Below are 20,978 nucleotides of genomic sequence, written 5' to 3'. Positions count from 1 at the left end.
ATGGATGCGAGTACACCGTGAAACTATTTGTTTGCGAAGCTTTGAAAGATAAACACCCGGCATCCCGTAAATTCTCTAAATCAGCAGTCTCACCAATGACGCAAGAATTATCAGACACAGCTTTCCATCCTTTTTTCTTTGATAGTGCAGACTTTGATTGTGTTCGCCAGTGTGTTCTGAACACATTTGGATCAGCAGGACCTTCTGGCGCCGATGCTTTGCATTGGAGACGTTTATGCACGGCATTTGGTGAAAAATCTAACTCTTTAAGTGAAGCATTGTCCATGAAATCTCGTCAACTAGCTACTGCGGTAACAGATCCTCAGAGAGCGCAAGCATTAAACGCTTTTCGTCTCATTGGTTTGGACAAAAATCTAGGTGTCAGACCATTTAACAGGAGAAATTGCACGCAGAACATATTCCAAGAGCATACTTCGTACCATCTCGTCTGAGCTACTCATTGCAGCTGGTACGTACAAACTATGTGCTTGCCAACGAGCGTCTTGCAAGGCAGCTGCTTCAGCGCTCACGTGTTTTTAATGAGTCGAAAACTGAAGGAATGCTGTTGGTTGATGCTAGCAATGTTTTTAATGAGCTCAACAGACAGCTTGCTTTGCTGAACATGTATGTTGAGTGCCCAGCTATGGCTACGTTTTACCCAAATCTTTACAGAAAGCCTGCAAACTTGTTTAGAGACGAGGAAAGAAGGTATGTCGCATGAAGGTACTTCTCAGGGCCGGCCTGAAGGTATGCCAATGTATGTTATAGCTATGTTACCTCTCATTAAATGACTCCGTGGCCATGTGAAACAATTTTGGTATGCAGATGACTCAGCTGCAGGTGGAAAACTTGAACAACTGAAATCATGGTGGGAAGCATTGAAATAACTCGGACCGAAATATGGATATTTACCGAATGCTTCCAAGACTATGCTTATTGTTAAACGCGAACACTCGAACTTTGCAGAGCGGTTTTTCTATGGAAGTGGTATAACAATTTTAGCAGAGGGACACAAATATTTGGGATACCCGATTGGTAGCGAAAAATCATTGAACAAAATGTTCTCAAAACGTCAGATGGATGGATAGGTGAGTTTAAGAGTTTATCTCACATCGCTGAGACACAGCCACACTGTGATTTTGCAGTGTTTATTTCATTCCAAAGTGGAAATACAAGATGAGAGTAATCGATTGTAGCCAAGGTGATATTAAAGGTAACCTCTCTAACTCGAAAGCAAAATCAGAACGCAGTTTTTGCCAAGGCTGACTGGTGGAGTTTCACCAGAAGATATTGAAAGATCTGTGTTCAAGCTTCCGGCAAAACTTATTGGTTTGAACATTATCAATCCAGAAACAGACGCCGCTCAGAAATTCAAAGACTCCGAGAGACTCTGTAAACCTCTTGTTGCCGTTAGAAGAACATGGTTTTTGCCTGAGTAAAGCAGCGTTTAGGGATGCATTGTATTTGAGATATAATTGGCCGCTGAAAGATGTCTCTTCTCATTGTGTTTGTGGAAAAACGTTTTCGGTTGAGCACTGCTTGTCTTGTCCTGCTGGAGGCTTCCCAGCTATTCGGGATAAAGAAGTGAGAGACATAAACGCGGAAAAGTTGACTGAAGTTTGCTCAAATATTGAAGTCGAACCACATTTGCAGCGGTTATCTGGAGAGCTTTTGGCTTTGAGAACATCAATTAGTGGCGATGAAGATAAGCTTGATATTTCAGCTAATGAAGTCTGGGGAGGCAGATTTGAGAAGGCATTCATTGATGTAAGAGTATTCAATCCTTGTACCAAATCAAAGTCTGGTACTCTGCTAAGTGTGTACAGGAAGCACGAAGTGGGAAAAAATAGATGCTATGAGCAACGTATCAGAGAAGTTGAATATAGTTCATTCACACCTCTTGTTCTTTCGTGCACGGGAGGCATGGGCAAACTTGCTACTACGTTTTACAAAAGACTTGCTTCGATGATCAGAGAAAAAAACAACTTCGTATAGTCAAGTGCTTTGGTGGATTCGATGTCGTATTGGATTTGCGCTTCTCAGATCTTCGATCATGTGTATGCGTGGATCTCGTTCATCATATCGGAGACCGAGGCATCACTGCGAAGAGCAAAGAATTCATGAAGCGCGCTCATAAGACACCAGTTAAATTGCATGGCTGTTTCTTTTAGCAGAACTTTTAGCTGTTGTAGTTTATTCTCATGTGAAGTCACCACTACAGAATATGGATATGAAGATGACTGCAATGAAACTGAAGTACAGCCCGCCTTGGAACTTGATGTTTATAATATGAATGGGGCCGATTTTTATGAACCAGGAAGCAAATATTATCAGTTTAATTCTACTGATTCTGATGACACAATCTACTGACAATCAATTCTACTGAAACCTTGCTTGGAATGAAATGTAAATTAAATTTTGAACCATAAAAAAACCATTGTCTTTCAAAAAATACAAAAATTTTTCGAATTAAAGTCGTTTTCTCGGTGTGGTGTGTAGAAGGACCTGATCAAAAAATTGGAGATCAGGTATATTCGGCAGTCATAGTAAAGTAATCAAATTAAAAAACAATTTTTTAAAAGTTTTTAAAAAACGAAAAAAATCAAAAAAAAATTGTTTGAAGTTTTGCAGTATTTTGAATTTTTGAAAATTGTGATTCCAAAACGGCGCTTAAATACTTTGAGTAAACTAACGTTACTCAAGTAAAATTAGGCTTTGACGTTTTACATTAAGCTCTTGTAAGATTTTGTTTAAGCAGTTAAAATAAGATTGCTCGCTCGCTTCATTCGCTCGAAATAAAACAAAAAATCAAAAACTTCAAACCGGTTTTTACCCACATGGGTAAAAATCTTTTGAACATTATTAATGTGGTTCGAATCACGATTGTAAGAGCTTTAATTTGATGTATCACTCAACCCAGTCCGCTGATTATTTATGGTACCTGACTTTGTGTGGAAAACAAAAAAAAACTTAACACACCCGAATACAAAGTTCCTCCCCAGTTTGAATGGTCGGAACAAAAACGCAAAAAAGATGAATTAAACAAAGAAGAAACATCACAAAAAATATTTGCAAGCAAGCACACACTTTTCAGAGCAGCTTCCAGTAATCAATTTCAAAAAATCCAGTGGGAAGACAGATTCAGATAAAAACAGTTGATCAACCAAAATCTGGGTTTCCGCAAATAATTGTTTAAAACTATACAAAAATTTTGACCGGATTAAGCTGCGGCTATATAAAAAAAGCTTATTTCCAAACACAGTTTAGGCCGCTCAGTGATAAGACAAAATCTTGAAAAACGTGCGAAATTAATTTCTGAAAACGTCCGGCCATGATTCAAACAGCCTGCATCTGCCGAACAAGTCCGATATGTTAGGCTGACGCCATCTGTGCACCGTAAAACTATGAAATCAGTTCAAGTAATCAGCCGAGTATGGTTTTATCTATAGCATTATCAGATCAGCTCTCATCATTGCGAAAACCGCAAGTTTGATATTTCAGGTGTAATCTAATTGTTTGTTTTCACAATCATTACGCCCTCTTCCTATTTTGTTAAGGCTTACAAAGTCTCGTTTCCCTTCTTTTAAAATAGTGTGTATAATTGATCCAATGAGTTGATATCAGGGGCGGACAAAAATTTCGGAACACTCAAAAATTTTTCTTAAGGGGCCTTTGGCGCCATTATATACAATTTTGAAGGCGAGCGTCTGTCAAAAAAATGCCTGTTTTTTTCTCGGATTGCAATTTGGTCTCCACAATTAAAAAGAAACTCCGCAAAATTTCTAGGTTCTTAGAAAAATACTGAAACAAGAATTATTTAACTCGTGATAGTATATATCGATATGAGTAAAAATTGTTAAAAATTAACTTTTTGATTCAGTTCTAATAATAGCTAGAAATGATTTAGTTCTAATTGATTGAAATCGGCTTTCACAGTCGCTTCTCCGCATCCGAGCTCAGCCCCATTTTGGGAGAGAACTGCTTTGGCTTCTACAGTCACTTTATCCACAGGAACTGAAGGGATAGCCGGGATGGGGATGGAGAGCTGGTTCACAGAGATAGTTCCAGCGGGCACTGGGCAGAGGCTGATTCCGGTGGCAGATGCATCCGCACACACATCGGCGAATGAGCAGTTGATCAGTCCCTCGGCACAGAGATCGATGGTGATGATGCTGACCTTGACTTTGACAGAGACATCAGCTGAAAATAAAGAGACCGTAACGTTAATTAGTCTGAAAATAAAGAGACTATAAAGTCACATTAAGATCTTGGATGATTGCAGATGCTCTTTGTCCAACTATCAAAAAATTTTTTAAAGCCTGAAAACAATTTATTGTTTAACTAGTGTCCCATGTGTCTTATAATATACGTGTTTTAGATGTCAAATGGAAAAACAGTTCAATGTTTTTATAAAAGGAGGTATTGTCACCCTTAAGGAGTTATCAATCAGACCACGGGCGGATTTAGGGAGGAAGGAGGGGATTTGGACGGGATCTACTTAACAATCTTCCCCACCCCCCCCCCCCCCATGGTACCAACTTAAGAATATCCACCCTTATAAATAAATACAGTAAATTAGCACTGTTTTCTATTGAGAATTCTAATTTTGCTGCATTCTGATTGGTCGAAAAATCCACCATTTTGTCTACTTAACAATCTCCCTTTCTTGAAAGGGGTCGATATTGTTAAGTAGATCCGTTGGACGCCTTTTCCCTCAGTAATTCGACCCCCTCACCAACCAAAGGGTCCCCCTTTGGTATTACTTCATGATATCCATTTTCGACGAGTTCTAAAGGCGCCTTTGGGGATAACATTTACTAATTTTGAAGGGGAGCAAATTTTTGGTCAAAAATTTTATAAAAAGTGCCCAAAAACAGCATTGTTGACCTGCCTTTTATTTCAAAACTTGCTTTCAGCGCATAAATCAAGTTGAAAAAAGGTCCGCTAAAACTTTGTTTCTCTCGAGAAAATCCTAAATCGGCTTCTAGTTCTGACAGAAAATGTTTCTATTGGTTCTATTTGCATCAAGAAACTAATAACAGTTCTCGCTGAAACTAACTAGTTTCTGCGAGCAAGATGATCAATCAGTAGGGTGTGGAGATATAACAGAATATCCTCCCACACCCCCTCCCATTTATATACTCATCACCCGAAGGGTCCTCACTTGTAATTATGGTTCACCTAAACGCTTGGATGGCCTATTTTTTCAAAATTCAAACAAATTTTGAGACAATCAAAGACCCCGCTCTTGTGCGAAAGCCAATTTAGACGCAAGCTGACGTGTTATGATGTGCAGATGAAATAATGATCGCAGCTTCCTGAAAACTACTAATTTTCACTACTACTAGAACTTAACTGGCCTTTGATGGGAGCTGATATGTTGGCGGTGTTCGTAATTGAGGCAGTGATAACTATAGTTCCAGGAATGGAGATGGTGTCGGGAGAGACAGATATTCCTGAGATGTGGATGGAGTCCCCACTGGCCCCGCAGTCGGAGTAGGAACTGCCCACCACCCGGTAAAGTTTGGAGGAGCTGTCGTTGTTCTAGAAACAGCAGAAACACTAGTTGAATAAAATACGATTCTTAGCTGAAGTTTTACGATTAAGTTGAAACTCAGTCATATGCGAGTTTAGGGGAAATGAGTGGTAGAATAGATAGAGATAATCTTTCCCCTCTCTTAAATTGTTTTCTTTTCCAATTGGCCCATCCATGTGTCCTTAATAAATACATAATAACCTATTTGTGGCTCTCGCGCCAATTTTTTTTCTGCAGTTGTCATAATTAATTAAGCTTTTTGATGGGCAAAAATGAACCTTTTTTGTATGAAGTTTAATTAATGACAAACGCCAAAAAATTTCAAAAAATAACTTGAAAAAACCTAAAATCCTGAATCTCTAGAAACTCTAATTTGCTAATAAGAAACTAAAAAAATACAATGTACTCCTGCACTCTATTTGTATTCGGCTTTGAGTTAATAAATGAGGATTTGAATTTTGAATGAAATAAGGTTCACAAACCTGTTCTTCGATCGGCCCACTGTGAAAAATAGGTTGTTCAGCTAGTTTCCTAGAACATTTTTTCCCTATAAACTAGAGCAAAACTATTGCAGAACCATTTTGTTGGGAAAAATCTTTTTTGACAGCATCTTATTAGGGGTGGGTTTAGGGGGGGGGGGATAAACGCCTTCACGGGGGGGGGGGATGGTCGCCCTCACGCCTCCTTGAGGATTCGATCCCCTGCCGACCCAAAGGGTTCCCCCTTTGGTACTTTTTAAGAAATCCATTTTTGGCCGACCGACCCAAAAACTTATACAAAAGAATGTCCAAAAACGGCCTATTTTGAGAATCACCCTACCTCCCTCCTCAAGAAAATCTTAGATCCGCCCTGATTGCAGGGTTTTGCACCTTTTGACAGAAAAACTTGTAACGAGCAAAAATAAGCGAACGTTTTTATAGACTCTAGACCGAACAACCTCTGCGTTTTAGCGACAAGAGCTAGAGCAACAACTAGAATTGAAAATCGGTTCATAATCTCAAATCGAAAACCAGCAAGCTACAACTGAGACAAAAACTACAAACTGATATATGCAGAAACGAAAACAAAACGACCAAATTAAGATAGGTGCAAATATTACCACACTGTCAAAAATACTAGCTTGTTTACAGCGGGTGGATTTGTTTTCCTATTTCGTGATTTGTTCTCTTTATTTGGGTTGATCACTTGATTTTGATCATCAATAACACCATTTTCGAGTCGCAATGTTCTGTGTAGGACTTCGAAAGCAAATGTCGAGAAATTTCTAATTGTAAGCAGGTAGTTCCTTAGCAATGATATTAATGTTAGTAGCAGAGATGAACTTAATTATCTACGCACCATTTTTTCTGATCCGCATGTTTTTGTATATATAAAATACTAGTTAACAACCTTCTGAAATAATTTTGATTGCGAATCTCGCCGTTCCGTGACACTTCAACGGCATAAAAGAGCCATCATTTCACATAATTGCACACGGTTCTCGGTTTGTTTCAACGTATTTTGATGAACAGTGAATGGAAATCTGAAATCTTTTTACTATGAGTAGCTCAATGATGATCAATAGCATAGAATAATTGGATCACCCTCCCCCTCCCCTTAATGACCAATTGAGCTAAATCCACCAAGCAAAAATGAATAATCTGAAGTTCATTTTATAAAGAATAGAGTATAGAGAAAAATTTTGAAAAAGAAAAACTCAAATATAAGAATTTTTTTTGTAAATTTTTGTTTGGGCGACCTATGCCTCATCGAGGAAAACGAGTTACTACGATAAGTGCTCTAGTCTTGTATCTGAATACCAAAAACTGTTCTTCGCAGCATCTTAGTAATGCACACTTAAGGACAGAAAAAAGCCGCTTTATGTGCCTCAGTTTTATTGATTCTTTTTTCACTCTGAATATAATTTTAGAGCTTTGATATTGTAAATTTTGGCGTTCCACATTCTTTGGAGGTTCTGGTTTATCATTTCGTAGCATTCAAACTATTTTCAAGTCGCTATAAACATGTCTCAAATACCTATTGAGCTCTTTCTCTGCCCCCCATCACGCAAGAATGGGAGGCCGAAGAGGTAGGGGGAGGGGGGGGGGGTTGGGCTAGAGAGAAAATTTGCTCAATTGATATGAATAATCTGACGACAGCTTTTTTGCAGATAAAGTGATGCGATATTTTTTCCCGCAGAGATTATGCAGTTTTTAAGAGGCGTAAAATGGCAAAGCGTAGCTTCGCATAACTTGTGAGACGAACTTACATGCTGAATTTGAAAAAAGAATCAGCATAAATTTCCAAAAAAATCGATAAATTCAAACAACTTCTTGACATAGTTTTTCAAACATTAGGAAACATATCAAACGGACTGTCATTTAGTTCATTCAAATTGGCGAAAAATGGAAAAATATAAATTTTGTTCATGTGGGATATTTGAGACATCATAAAGCTCCATTCACTTCCTTCTGCTAACGATTGGCGAAATCATATAAATATTGATGTATTGCTCATAAACTCGTGATCCAAATTTCCAAAACAGCATCATTTTTTAGGAAAAATTCACTGAAAACATTGTGGTTTTAAAAGCTTTCACTCATTAAAAGAATTCCTGATATTAAGAAAAAATGAAAAACAAATCAAATTTCACGAAACTCTTGAACTAAAACATTCGAAACATTAATTCAGCAACTCGTTTGAAAACTTGAAATTTGAGAAATCAGCCCAATTGAGTTATTTTGAACAAATAATTCAAATGAGGAACAAAGTTAAATGAAGAAAAACAAAAATATAACCAACAGATGTAATAAAAAATGACACCCGCTTAAGGATGCGAGCAGTCTTGTTTAGTATTTAGTTGACGTGGAAGAATAGTTTATAGGAAGGTAAGCACTTAAAACTGTAACGAATATAAGGTTTTTCTCAATAAGATATCAATAAAAAAGAACAACGTCATCCAAGTTTTAGCTACCACGCTGTAATAGTACAAAAACAGGCACCTGAAAATGGGAAGTTGCACCGTTGAAATAAACGAAAATCACAACTCTGATAAAAGTTCGAATCAAAACAATTTCATCAAAAACTATCGCAATAAAAAATCATCATTAGAGCGTCATATGAACAACTTTACCATATGAACCATTTAATATGAACATATGTCAGAATTTGCTTTTTGCAGGAATTGCACATTTTAATCAAATGTGAAAGCAGTTCGGAAAATAGCGAAAATTAGGCTTACCCAAGTTTTCATAATGTCTCGAAAAGTTATTTTTAAGTTTCATTTGCAGCAAGCATATAGGCATAAGGATAATTTTTGCCACCCTTCCAACGCCACAATATAAGAAGAGTAAGCAGACGTAAAATTAGCCTAAAACTTTCAAGTCAAATAAACTTTCTCAGCCAGAACAAAAACTAAAATTTAGCCTAATTGTTGTGATAAACTTATTAAAAAGTTTCAGATTTGGACTGTACACTGAGATAACTCTTACACCTTACTGGTAGCTGTCATGATGTTGAACATTATCAAAGAAAATATCAACCAACCGTCGAATGATATTGATCCATCTTTGAAATCAATTCTGCAAGATCTTTTATCCCATGTTGAAACTCAAAGCGGCACCATTGCAAACACGAAAAATGAATTAATTTTTCTGAAGAAAAAAGTAAATGATCTGGAGCGCTCTTCCTCAATAGATTGTATCATTATAAACAACTTACCTCTGCGACATGGCTCAGATTATGTAGAAGATGTAATCGCATTCTTTCGTGAAGCAATTGACATCTATGTGCCTCGTGATTCCAAGGTAGCGTGTCACCCTCTAGGCCCAATTCGCGACATCAAAACCCCCCAGCCATTATTTTGAAATTTGTCTATTTTGATGTGAAAGACCGTATCTGGGCAAGGAAGCATTTTTTACGAAATTATCTCAATCAGATCAATAAAAAACCTGTATACCTTTTTGAGAGACTGACAAAGAGAGATTCGAATTTACTCGACTACGTGAAAGGCCTTAATTTGAAAACAACAACGAATAATTGCGCACCGCAAGTCTTTATCAAGCGTGAGAACGAGAAGGTGTTCACTCATAATGTTGCAGACTCTGTTGATGCGGAAACGTTGCTTGCTTCTCCAAAAAAGCGCAAACTTTGGCAAAGAAGAGAAAATCAATTTTTCAATTAGGAAATGAAGAAGCAACTATGAGGCTAAATGTGAACATGACAACGCCAAAACGAGTGTCTCCGCCAAGTCGCGGGTCGGATCAGCAAATACTTGATTAAAAGCAAAAAAGCACAGAAAGGAACCTGAAAAAATTGTGCAGTATGTTGATAACTTAGCAAAACAATTTTCTCAAACTGAGCTTCATTCTAATGTTAGGAATACTTCAAGTGTGTTTACTGTAGAAGACAGTGGTTAACTATTTAAGACAAGAAAGCCTCAGTAGGGACTCTTATTCAATCTCATTTTTTATTTTATTTCATTTTATATCCCCATCGTCATTAACCCAAGTTCTTGAGGCTGTTTCGTTACTAAATGTTAACGTGAGACATTAAAATAAGTCTAAAGCAACTAGCAATAGCCCCAGCTGTTATTGCTGTCACTGAAACTTGGCTGAACCCTAATGATTCAGCCGAGTTGTTCATTTTGCTAGCTTACAAGTTTTTCTCGAGCCCTCGGCTGAGCAGAGGAGGTGGAGTAGGTTTATATATACGAACGGAGCTTAACACAAGTCAGTTAGTGGAGGTGTCTGCAGGAGACATTTTAAAAATAGAGGTTGTAGCAGATGATAAAACGGCAACGACTGTAACTGTTTTATATCGTCAACCGTCAATGAGGGCCGATGATACTGTCCACAAACTAGAAAAGGTCTTAACCGAAGCCAAGTCGAAAAAAAGACATGTGATTATGGGAGATTTTAATATTGATATGATGAAAAAACACAAAGCAAGAGATGATCTTACTGAAACGTTCAGTTCTTTCGTTATCATTTGTTATCACCTCTGTTATCGACACGAGTAAATTCTAAAACAAACTCTTGTATCGATCATATTTGGGGAAATAATGGAACTAACAATAGTTGCATACACCGCTGGGGTCCCGCCGATCATTACATGATTGAAGTTTCTATCACTATGCCAAAATTGATTAGTAGATATAACGAAACATTTAGCTTTAGAAACATGAAAGTTTTTGAAAACGATGATACATGGTTAAGGTTTCCTTTCCTCTTACAGCCCAAAATGAAGGAAGTTGATGGTACCTTATCCGATTTGAATAAATCTGCTGAAAATTTCTCTGAAATAATTCTCAGTTGCATTGACAGGTTTGCTCCCTCTCAAACTCGTTATGTGCCGAAAAATACGAGTCATGGGTGACAAATGAAGTGAAAAAAGTAGCAAATAAAAAAGCATTCGCATACAGGACATATATACAAAACCCTACAGAAGATAACAAGATCAAATATAACTCATTAAGAAACAAATCCAATGCCCTGAATCGGAAATCATTCGGAAATTTCTGGAGATCTAAGATAAATACAACAGACTCTCATAAGTATCATAAAGCGGTTGCAGCATATCTTGGTAAACATTGCCAGATGATATAAATGGGGAAAAAAAGCTCAAGATATGAACAATTTTTTTGTAAAAATTGTTCCAAATCTAAATGATAATATTGGACTTTCAGATCCTATTTCATTAGAAAATGTTGATTATTCAATGTTCTTTCCGATTATAAACGAAACAGAACAAATAATAACAGATTTACCAAATAAACTCAGCTCGGGTTATGATTGCATCAATACAGCAATAGTCAAATTATGTAAACCAATAATCACGCCATGGCTCACGAACTTTTTTAATACCTGCTACACAAATGGATGCTATCCGAAATACTTAAAAATTGCCAAAGTTTTTCCTATTCATAAAGGTGGATTGCAAGACGAGTATGGAAATTATCGACCCATATCTTTGTTATCAACCTGGTCAAAAAATCTTTGAGAAGACATTTCATTTCAGATTCAGTAGTTATTTGGAAAATTGCAAGTTGCTCAGTACAAATAAATATGGCTTCCGTAGTAAATTAAGCACAGTTAAAGCGGTTCTAGATCTAACAGAAGAGGTTCGTAACACGAGAGATCAGAAGAATAAAGACGTTATTTTAGTTTTATTAGATCTGAAAAAGGCTTTTGACACTGTCAATCATGCGGTCTTAATTGATAAATTAGAGCGGTATGGAGTAAGAGGAAAGTCGCTGGAAATTCTATGAAGTTATTTGTCTAATAGGAAACAGTATGTTGTCCTAAATCAATTTAAAAGCGAATTGAAAGATGTTTTGTGCGGGGTCCCACAGGGTTCAGTCTTAGGACCGTTTCTCTTTTTGATTTATATCAATAACCTTCCCAGAATTGTAAGAAATTGCCGACTTACTTTGTTTGTTGACGATACATCTTTTATTAAAAACAAAAACGCTTCCCTTGATGATTTTCAGGAGGATCTAAATTGAATAGATAATTGGATGAAATTTAATAAACTTACCGTAGAAGAATCAAAGTCTAAGCTACTAATTTTTTCAAAATCCAAAGCGGATGCTATATATTTCGCAGACATTTGTTTACAGCCCGTTGCTAGCTGCAAAGACCTAGGCAATGAATTGGATAATAAACTATCCTTCAAAGATCATATTGAGATTATACGAAAAAAATTAACCCGCTTCTGCGGAGTTGCATACCGCCTTCGTAATGTGATGACCACTTCACGAATGGTCATGTACTACAAAACTTATGTACAACCTTAAGTTCAATATGGAGTTCTTGTTTATGGAGCAGCTTGCAAAAGTGCATTAGATGTTATTCATGAACTACAAAAATGATTTTTTCGTATAACTTTTCGCAAAAGTTATCGTGACTCGATAACGGATATAATGGCCAAAAGCAAAATTGCTACAGTAAACGAGTTACATGTATATGAAACTCTAAAGTTTGAAATGAAGAATTGTCTCAGAAATGTGAAACTATTTTTTATTCAACGAGGTCATCTGTAAAAGGGTGCTCGTATTTTACCATCAATGAAAAGTAAGCTTAAATATAACTCTGTTTCCCATCGTGTTGCTAAATTAATCGGTATAATAGCCAATAGATGTGTAACTATACCTTCCTCCTTTGAAACCCACCATTCAAAAAATACTTTCTGTCATTCAATTTTAGATTCATATATAGGAAATTGCAATTTGATTGATGAATTGTATCGCTAGACTTGAACTAATCCATTCTAACTTCCCTGAGTCCTCGGTTAAACCTGAAAACCTCTCGTCGAAAGTACCAGGCAGTGGACACTAGGAAGGGAAGTTAGAAAAAAGCGAACAACTGGATTACGAGCTCTTAAGAACTGGGCCCACTTGCTCGCTGATTAAATCAACTGTCATTATTTCGCATCCGCCCGCTGTCAGTTGTATACCCTTGTGGGTACAAGCTTGCATCATATCTCTGGTTCTCATGTTAAAAAATAAAGATCTTATACTTAAAAAAAGTGATTGCACTATTTAAGTTTTTTTTCTCTTTACCTTTAAATTTGCCTCTTTGACCTATATTAATTATTGAACTTTTTGATTTGATGTCATACGATGTTATTCCTTTACGGGGCAACCTTCAACAAGCCTCTCGTTGGCTTTCTGGTTGTCCTATCATGAGTTATATTTGCAATTTTGCATATTGTGTTATGATAATTTGATTACTCATGATGAATATTTAAATAAATAAATAAAATATTCAACAACAATGACATAAATCAGGGTTGATTAACAGACCAATCTTAAGGTAACACTCAAACAGAACGGAAAAATATACTGCATAAATATAAAAAAATTTAGTTTACAAGATTTGTTCTTGGTGAAATGATTAAATGATTTTAATAAACAAGTTGTTAACCTGAAAAAATCTATGCCCGATTTAATAACGTTTGCTTGTCTTTTTTTAGCTCGATACTAGTTCGCTAGCAGCAGCGTGGATAGCGATGGGAAATTGTAGGCAAAAAACAAGTTGAAACTATCCAGACAGTTTTTGTGAACATTGTGGTTTGCGAGAATTGAAGATTTTATGAAAATCGAAAACCAGAACCAAAACTTTAAGATTTAATTTATCTCTGTATCTCTCCCTAACTAAAATGATTGAGTGTCAAGTACCAAAAAATTATACAAAATAATTGATACAGAAAAAACAATAGAACGAAGTTCTTCTGTTGTTGAAGAAAAAGACCGGAGAGATGTTGAGTTTTTAGTTCGAAAAAAAACAATGTTCTTAGAGTTTTGAAAAAGCAAAAAAGACAGTATTTTTCTCGTTTAACTTAACTTTCAAAACTACGAAACACATTAAAATCATATTATCCTCCAAACTTGCTGTTATTTTTGCAAAAAAAAACAGTTTGAGTTATTCCTAATAAAGTTATACAATTAGTGATGGCATTGATTTTGAATACCCATTAAAAACACTCAACTTGTACATCCTTGCCTCTAAATTACTTCAAAAAGCAGAAACAACAGAATTGTTTAATTTTGAACCTCGAAGTTTGCTTCATGACAGCTGCCATTATGGTTTTTATGCTTCAAACTAATCTCGCACATGACCTCTCTGTTATTCATTTGCGGGAATTTGTTTTATTCAAAGAATACAATCAAAACTTAGTTTGTCCCCAATTTTGGTGGTTGCAGCGGCGCACAGACAATTCGGCCAAAGACAATTCAGCCAATTTGAAATTCAGCCAAAAGTATACAGACAGATCAGCCAGTTTTACAAAACGCTAGATTCGAAAGAAAAAATCAAAATTGGAGATATTTCTCGGTTTAAGGTCGCAACCAGACAAATCGCATCCGCGACCTTAAACCGAGAAATATCTCCGAATTGTCTGAACACGGTTGCAGCAATTCCAGAACGTAAAAGTGATTAAAGCAATTTTAACAAAAAAGAAGATAAATAAAAACAAGGACAGCCGGTAACTGTGCAAGTATCATAGAATGTTCCCACCATAGTCTTTGAAAATCTAACAAAATTATTTTTTTTCCAAATGAATGTAGCTTTTTCGTCATGGTATGATAAAAGTACCAGGCAAAAAAAGGATCTGTCATAAGACTATAACTTACGCATATTCGACATAAACGGAAAACAAAAAAATCATGAAAACACTAAAAACTCTTTTTGCAATTTTTTTTGCAGAAATTTTTCGAATTTTTGATTACCAAAATGGCATTAAACACCTCCAAAAACTCGATTAAAATTGAAGTTAAGCAATATGAGCTATTGTAAGCGGACTAAGTTAAGCATAAAAAAGCCTGCTCGCTGGCTTTTGTCGCTCGAAATTGGACGAAAAATCAAAAAATTGAAGAAAACTCGATACTAGAAAAAAAAACTTTTGGGAATTTTTAAAAAGAGTTCGAAGCCCGACTGAAAGGGCTTTAATATTAAATATCACTCAACCCAGTCCAATGATTAATTGTGGTACCAGATTTTTCGTGGAAAACAAAAAGAAAAAGCTAAAAAACACCCCCCGAATACAAAGTACCTCCCCATTTTCAATGATCGGAACAATTAGCGTGGAAATACAAAAGGTAGTAAAACCGTAAAGACGTTTCTACCTAAAACACAAGGATTACTTTGACATTTGTATATCCGCGCGCCTATGTCACTGCATATTTCTTGACAGAAACTACAGCAAATGAGACGATTCGAAAACAACTACTGGACAGAAGAGAAAATTCGACACTACCCGGAGAATTTTTTAACCCTCCTCTGCACGACTTTTTGTTTTTTGGTTTAAAATTTTATTCGGTGGTATTGGCCCTAAGTCGTAATGAAAACTCCTGCCTGAAAAGCTAAACTAAATGCTAACTCGCAATTGACCAATTCAAACAGGTTAACTCGGTTCAATGAGCTTCAGTTTTCTTTTATCCTCTTTCTGGATAAATTTAATGTAAGAAGCGTACTGCAAATAATAAAGAGGCAAATCGGTGCAGCTCTTCTCTCTTTTGTAGTGCTTCGACTAAATTAAGCAATCTTATGAGTCTTTAATCGAAGGATTGCAAATTGATCCATCCGCGCAAGTTTTTATTTTGTCTTTAATCGGGAGGACACGAAATTATTGTCTTGAAAAAATTTATGCTATAAATTCTTGAAATTCGAAACTTTTATGCCCCAACAAGCCTGGGGTTAAAAATCTTTTCTCCAAACTACGCAATTCACTGGGACGAAGCAGATATAATATCAGCGAAAAACTTTTATCAGGTTAAACAATCGAAATTATTCAATATTTTAATAAATAAACTTAAACATTGAAAAAATCGTTTCCTATTTGATAACGCTTGCGATAAACCATAAAAATTGATTATTCAAATTTGCCCCATTTGTGTCAATTATGTCTAACACAATGCTTGATGCAATATCTTAATTAATTCATCCAAACAAGACTGAATTGATCTGATCGGAAACGTAAATTAGTAAATTAGTCGGGTAGAACCACTGCTGTTTAAAAAATTGTTTATTTATATTAATTGAAGGAAACTACTTGGTGAGAAAAAGACTAACGCAAATGTATTCACTGCTTTTGCACCTAGCACTTTTGAACTCGCGCATATTTTTTTCGTCAACAATTTTATTAACACAGATCAGAGCAGACCTCAGAGATTCGTCCCAGTGGCCACGTAAATATTTCCCTATTGGGTTTTGCCACAACTCCCGACAAAATACAACTTGCAAAATTGAAGAAAGGCGATGACAATTCACACTTTTAGAACCTCAACACACCTTTAGAAGCAATTTAGGACCCTTCGGCCACAATGGGTGCCATAAAAATATCGAGCATTTGACAGGCGGATGCCTCCCTCCACCTGCCAATATCTGCTACTGATTTAATGATATATTTCATGACCACGGCAGGTATATCTGGAATTTCGAGTGTTAGAAGGAATGATCATTTTAGAAGGATTGATCTTTTTAGAAGGATTGATCTTTTTTTAAATGATAATTGAAATGACTACTTTTCAGTAGCTTTTCAATATTTAGCACATTATTCCTATCCGTTCACTAAAAAATCAGACAATTTAGAAGAAAAATAGCACAAAAGGGGCCGGTATGGATTTCAAAAACTTTCGATGTTTTTTGCCTTTTATTTTTCTGAGATAAATGTCGGTCGACCATGAATGTTCATGTCGTAGATTGTTGCAAAAATTGGCCCATGAGAACAATCTTCCAATTGTTAGACCAAGTGATCAATCTCCCCCTAAGATTAAATGGCAAGTTTATGCCGTGCCTGCGTCTTTTTTGCTCAAATTTGATGCACCAAAGAGTTGACCATATTGAATATTCTTTTTTTTTCGAAAATTAACACTTTTGAAAACTTTCAATAAAGATTGAAAACGTCTTATCTAAAAACGGAAAGCTTTGAGCAGTCGTTTTTGGAGTCCAGATAAACGTCCTGACAGAAACTTGAGGGCACTTCACCATATTGTTGAGTAATTCGAATAGATTTTATTTGGATTTTTTGAAAATTTTTTAAAAAGCAGAAAAAACGTCATATCTTAGAAATCATCATATTAAAAAGCGGAAAAAACGTCTGCAACCTGTGAGAGTCGGTGAAAACGTCATTCACTCATTTAGTTTTTAAAAAGCAGAAGAAACGTCTGCAACCTGTCAGGGTCGGTGAGACTACCCCCTATTGCTTTGGGAAACTCAAAAATCGAAAAGTTTTTTTTTAAATCAAGATTTTTTTATTGAAAAATTTCGAAAAATTATTGAAAAACGTCATATCTCGGGAACCGAAAGCCTTTGAGAAGTCACTATTGAAAGCACGATTTGCAACCCCTGCGAGTACCTTGATAGAATCGAATTTCAGAAGTTTTTTATCTATATTTGTTGAACAATTTTGAAAAAATTGCGAAATAGTCGTATCTCGTAAACTAAAAGGATTTGGGAATTCATAATTGGAGGCCAAACTCGCAACCTCTGAAAAAACACCAACGGCATCCCACAACCGGGCTGCCAATTTCAATTTTAAAAAACACCAAATTCAAACTTGAAAACATTAACATAGCAATATAGGATATAGCTTAAGCATGAAATTTTTCTTTCGTTAAACGTGCAAAAATACACGTTGAAACAACTTCAACATGACAAGATAGAGAAACACGCATTCGGAAATAAATTAGATAGATAATAGATAGCTAGGTTAATGCCAGATAAAGCTGGTAACCCTTCGAGAAAAATTAAGCTTTTAACCGTCTTGCTTAAGTTAAAAGTTCTGCATTTAAAGAAATTATAAAAATTTATATTAGGTTTGTGAAAATTTTATAAATCACGATTTCTTAAATTTTTCAAAAAAAAAACATAAAATCTTAGAAGCCGAAAAGATTGCAGCAGTCATATTTTGAGGCAAAACATGCAACCCTATGAGCACCCCGGCAGCACCCAAGGACAGGGTTGAGAATTTACCTTCTGTAAAAATTTTCATAAAGAATTCATAGGAAACGTCATATTTCGAAAAGTAAATGGATTCAAGCAGTCAAATTCAGGGGCAAAGATGGCAAAATTTGTTAGTACCCTGTTAGCACCTAATTACAGGGTTGACATTTTGAACGTTAGTCAATTTTTTATATAAGTTCTTTGAATATTTTTGAAAAGTTCATAAAAAAAGTTCATCTCGAAAGCTTAATGGACTTGAGCAATCAAATTTCGAGGGCAAATTTGCAATCACTGAGAGTACCCTAAAAACACCCAACTACACGATTGAGATTTCAAATTTTAAGGAATTTTAAAATCCAGGTTGTTGGAAAGATTTCGAAAAATTGTATCATTTTTTTGGTTTGAAATCAAACGGGGAAAAATTAGGCTTGCATAAGATTTAAGCATGAAGATAAGTTTGAGACACGAAACTTCCAATTGAATTGAATGTTTTGGATGAGACTGTAGAATATAAGCATTTTATGTTACGTGAGCCCGAACGCAAGTAGCGATCAAAAACCAGCAGCAATAGATACAGGATGGAACAATAATGAAAAAAAAAAGATGTTTGCATAGTTGGTATGAACTTCTGCACGCTCTAGATAAAATCAATCTACTTCAGACCTGTAAAAATATAAGCTAAGCTCTCAATGTTATAAAAAACGTTAAATGTTAGAAGCTCTAAATGTGGATTGATTGAAAAAAAAAAAAGAATTTATCATAAACTTTAAAAGAAACTCTGAATCAGTTTGGAACAAAGCGTTTTTACGATATTGTTCTCCGAGGTTAACTTTAACTGTTTGAGGTGCCTTTTTGATTATTTGTCATTATGTTCTCTAACTTTTAAAACTGCACGACAAATCTACGAACGCCATGAAATCTATGATACAAGCAAGTAAAAAGACCTGCGAAATTGCAGAAAAAACAATTAAGACGATGCCGATTGTTAATTACTGCTTCAATAAACCTAGTTTTTGAACTCTCGTACAACTGGCTTTGCGAATTGTTCTAGGCTGTCCATTTTCGCTATCAAACTGACTTGTGTTAATTTATCACGAACAGTACGAACCATGCCTAAACTTGCGGCAACTTGCAAATTATAGGCCTGCATTTCAACGATCTTTTGAAGGGTTCCAATTACATAAGCTAGCGGGTGCGGAAATCTTACATTGAATTTTGCCGCTGGAATATGCTCCAGCTTGTTAGGTCGCTTCGTATTTTGATGTATGGTATCTGTAGTTTTCTCTCTATTCTAGCGAAATAAGGCAAGGAATTGTTAGTGGGATTGCCAGTGAGAGTCTGATAGGCGAGAGGCTTGTTGTTGTCCAACCATGTTAGGTGTGTTCATCAAAAGATTCTTTGGGCGTTAGTGACATGAGTAGCATTTTTTTTCAAAAATATTGGTAACGCTGTCATTAGATTCACTTGAAACGCATACAGTGCGGCTCGATATGATTTGACATTTGCATATGCCAATTACAACACGGATGAGAAAGAATAGTAGTTGAAATTTACCTGTTGTCTTGAAAATAACAATTGAACCGAGTTTCCCAACACAAGGATGTTTTGTTCAAATGAGTCCAACTGATCCTCAAAAATTTGCAAGTTCTGGTTCTGTATTGCAATGATTTCAAATTGAACTTTCTTCAATTCAGAGATTTCCCCACTGAACATGAAAACTTGCCATTGGTTTTGGTTCGGAGTCAATTTTTATCTTCTGCTAGGATGTCCACAAAGTCTGCCATGCGCTTTATGTTCTCCGCATTTTGCTTTGCTCTTTTCTGACATGAGCCATAATTTCCACCAACTCAACAGCCACCATTTCTAACTAGAACTCCACCGCCAAATAGTCCGATAGAGTTGACTAGTAGGTCAGCGATCGGCAATCCTCGTCTTTTTCGGAAAGAGTGAGTTCACCGGCTTAGAAAACATCTTTTGGGTCGTGTAAAAACTCGACTTCCTACTTTGATTCTGCGGTTTCTTTTTGATCTTGAAGTCAGTCAACATTCAAAAAATTGTCATTTTTGAGTATTTAATTTCAAATGTAGTGAAATAAACACTGTATTCAAACTGGAAAATCGAAAAAAAATTCTTCTGCAGAGCAGCACTATGATACAGCTTAAACGTGCAAAACGATTTCGTTAAACATGCAAAGATAATAAAAAGAGCTTAAACATGGCGAGATAGTGAAGCCCACATTTGAATATCTAATAGATAAATTATCAAAATTGCGGTTTTACCTTCTCATAACTAGTTTTTTTTGGCAATGAGTGCTTTTTACAAAATTGGCTCCCTCAGCTCAAAAAAGCATCTAGTTCATAGAATTATGAAAGGTTTTATAAGGTTTAAATAGCGACCAAATATTTTTGTCGTGGCCTTATTAGTATGTATGCTAATTTTTGTAACAATCCCATAATATGAACAAAAATTTCTTTAAAATTTGGCTGAGACGGGCGAGCATCAGCAATAATCCCCTTTTACCAGCAAAATGGCAATTAAAATAATTGGCTTGAGGAAATATCTCACGCGCCGAAAAGTCAGTCAATCAGAGTTCTTTATGTAGGTTTCGAATAAAATCAGTCAGTGTTGGACAGTTAGTTAAAAGTACATCGCTTGGATGGAAATTTTTTCACATTTGGTGCGTGCAGGCGAATAGCCCGCAGTTGGTCATCTACAGTTCCCACGCCTGTGATTTTTTTAAATTTTGTTCACGTGGTTCAAAGTATGAAAATATGATTTCGAGTTAATAGACCAATTACAACATTTTGTCAGCATATACAAACTAGTAAAATCATTGATAAAACCGTAACTATCATGTTTATTCCTGGTGACGCTAACGATAGAATTACCTAACTATTTAGTTTAACGATAGTTAGATTAGACAATAATCTGAGATATGTCCAATACTTATCTGATACCGATTCGAAGGGTCTCTAAGCGTATTGGCTGATTTGGCCCAAAATCTAACTTATTTGAACTTG

General features: G+C 35.9%; 1 protein-coding gene across 3 annotated transcripts; it reads right to left on the bottom strand.

The window, feature by feature from the left end:
• Positions 1-3,802: 3,802 nt before the first annotated feature.
• LOC134854198 (ganglioside GM2 activator-like) lies at positions 3,803-19,822 on the bottom strand. Of its 3 annotated transcripts, none has more exons than XM_063870354.1 (4): positions 6,447-6,630; positions 6,019-6,067; positions 5,361-5,544; positions 3,803-4,200 (listed from the first exon to the last, which is right to left on the bottom strand). In XM_063870354.1, exons 1-4 carry the CDS (start codon positions 6,527-6,529, stop codon positions 3,893-3,895), a joined length of 624 nt encoding a protein of 207 aa, XP_063726424.1. In that variant the 5' UTR covers positions 6,530-6,630; the 3' UTR covers positions 3,803-3,892. The 3 variants fall into 3 exon arrangements, with proteins under 3 accessions (XP_063726424.1, XP_063726425.1, XP_063726423.1); XM_063870355.1 differs by having other exon boundaries at positions 6,019-6,037; positions 6,474-6,630; XM_063870353.1 differs by lacking the exons at positions 6,019-6,067; positions 6,447-6,630 and adding an exon at positions 19,513-19,822.
• Between the last annotated feature and the right edge of the window lie 1,156 nt (positions 19,823-20,978).

Source organism: Symsagittifera roscoffensis, chromosome 9 (genome assembly GCF_963678635.1).
Source record: "Symsagittifera roscoffensis chromosome 9, txSymRosc1.1, whole genome shotgun sequence".
Lineage (NCBI taxonomy): Eukaryota > Metazoa > Xenacoelomorpha > Acoela > Convolutidae > Symsagittifera > Symsagittifera roscoffensis.
This window is presented reverse-complemented; position numbering and strand designations above follow the sequence as displayed.

What these genes read in the sequence shown, in the direction of transcription:
- LOC134854198 (XM_063870353.1), bottom strand. Translation starts at nt 19,671, where the DNA reads ATGTTCAGTGGGGAAATCTCTGAATTGAAGAAAGTTCAATTTGAAATC. An exon ending in TGTTATTTTCAAGACAACAG is followed by an intron (nt 5,545 to 19,512) that starts GTAAATTTCAAC and finishes TGCTGTTTCTAG; the next exon opens with AACAACGACAGCTCCTCCAA. An exon ending in CATATCAGCTCCCATCAAAG is followed by an intron (nt 4,201 to 5,360) that starts GCCAGTTAAGTT and finishes CTTTATTTTCAG; the next exon opens with CTGATGTCTCTGTCAAAGTC.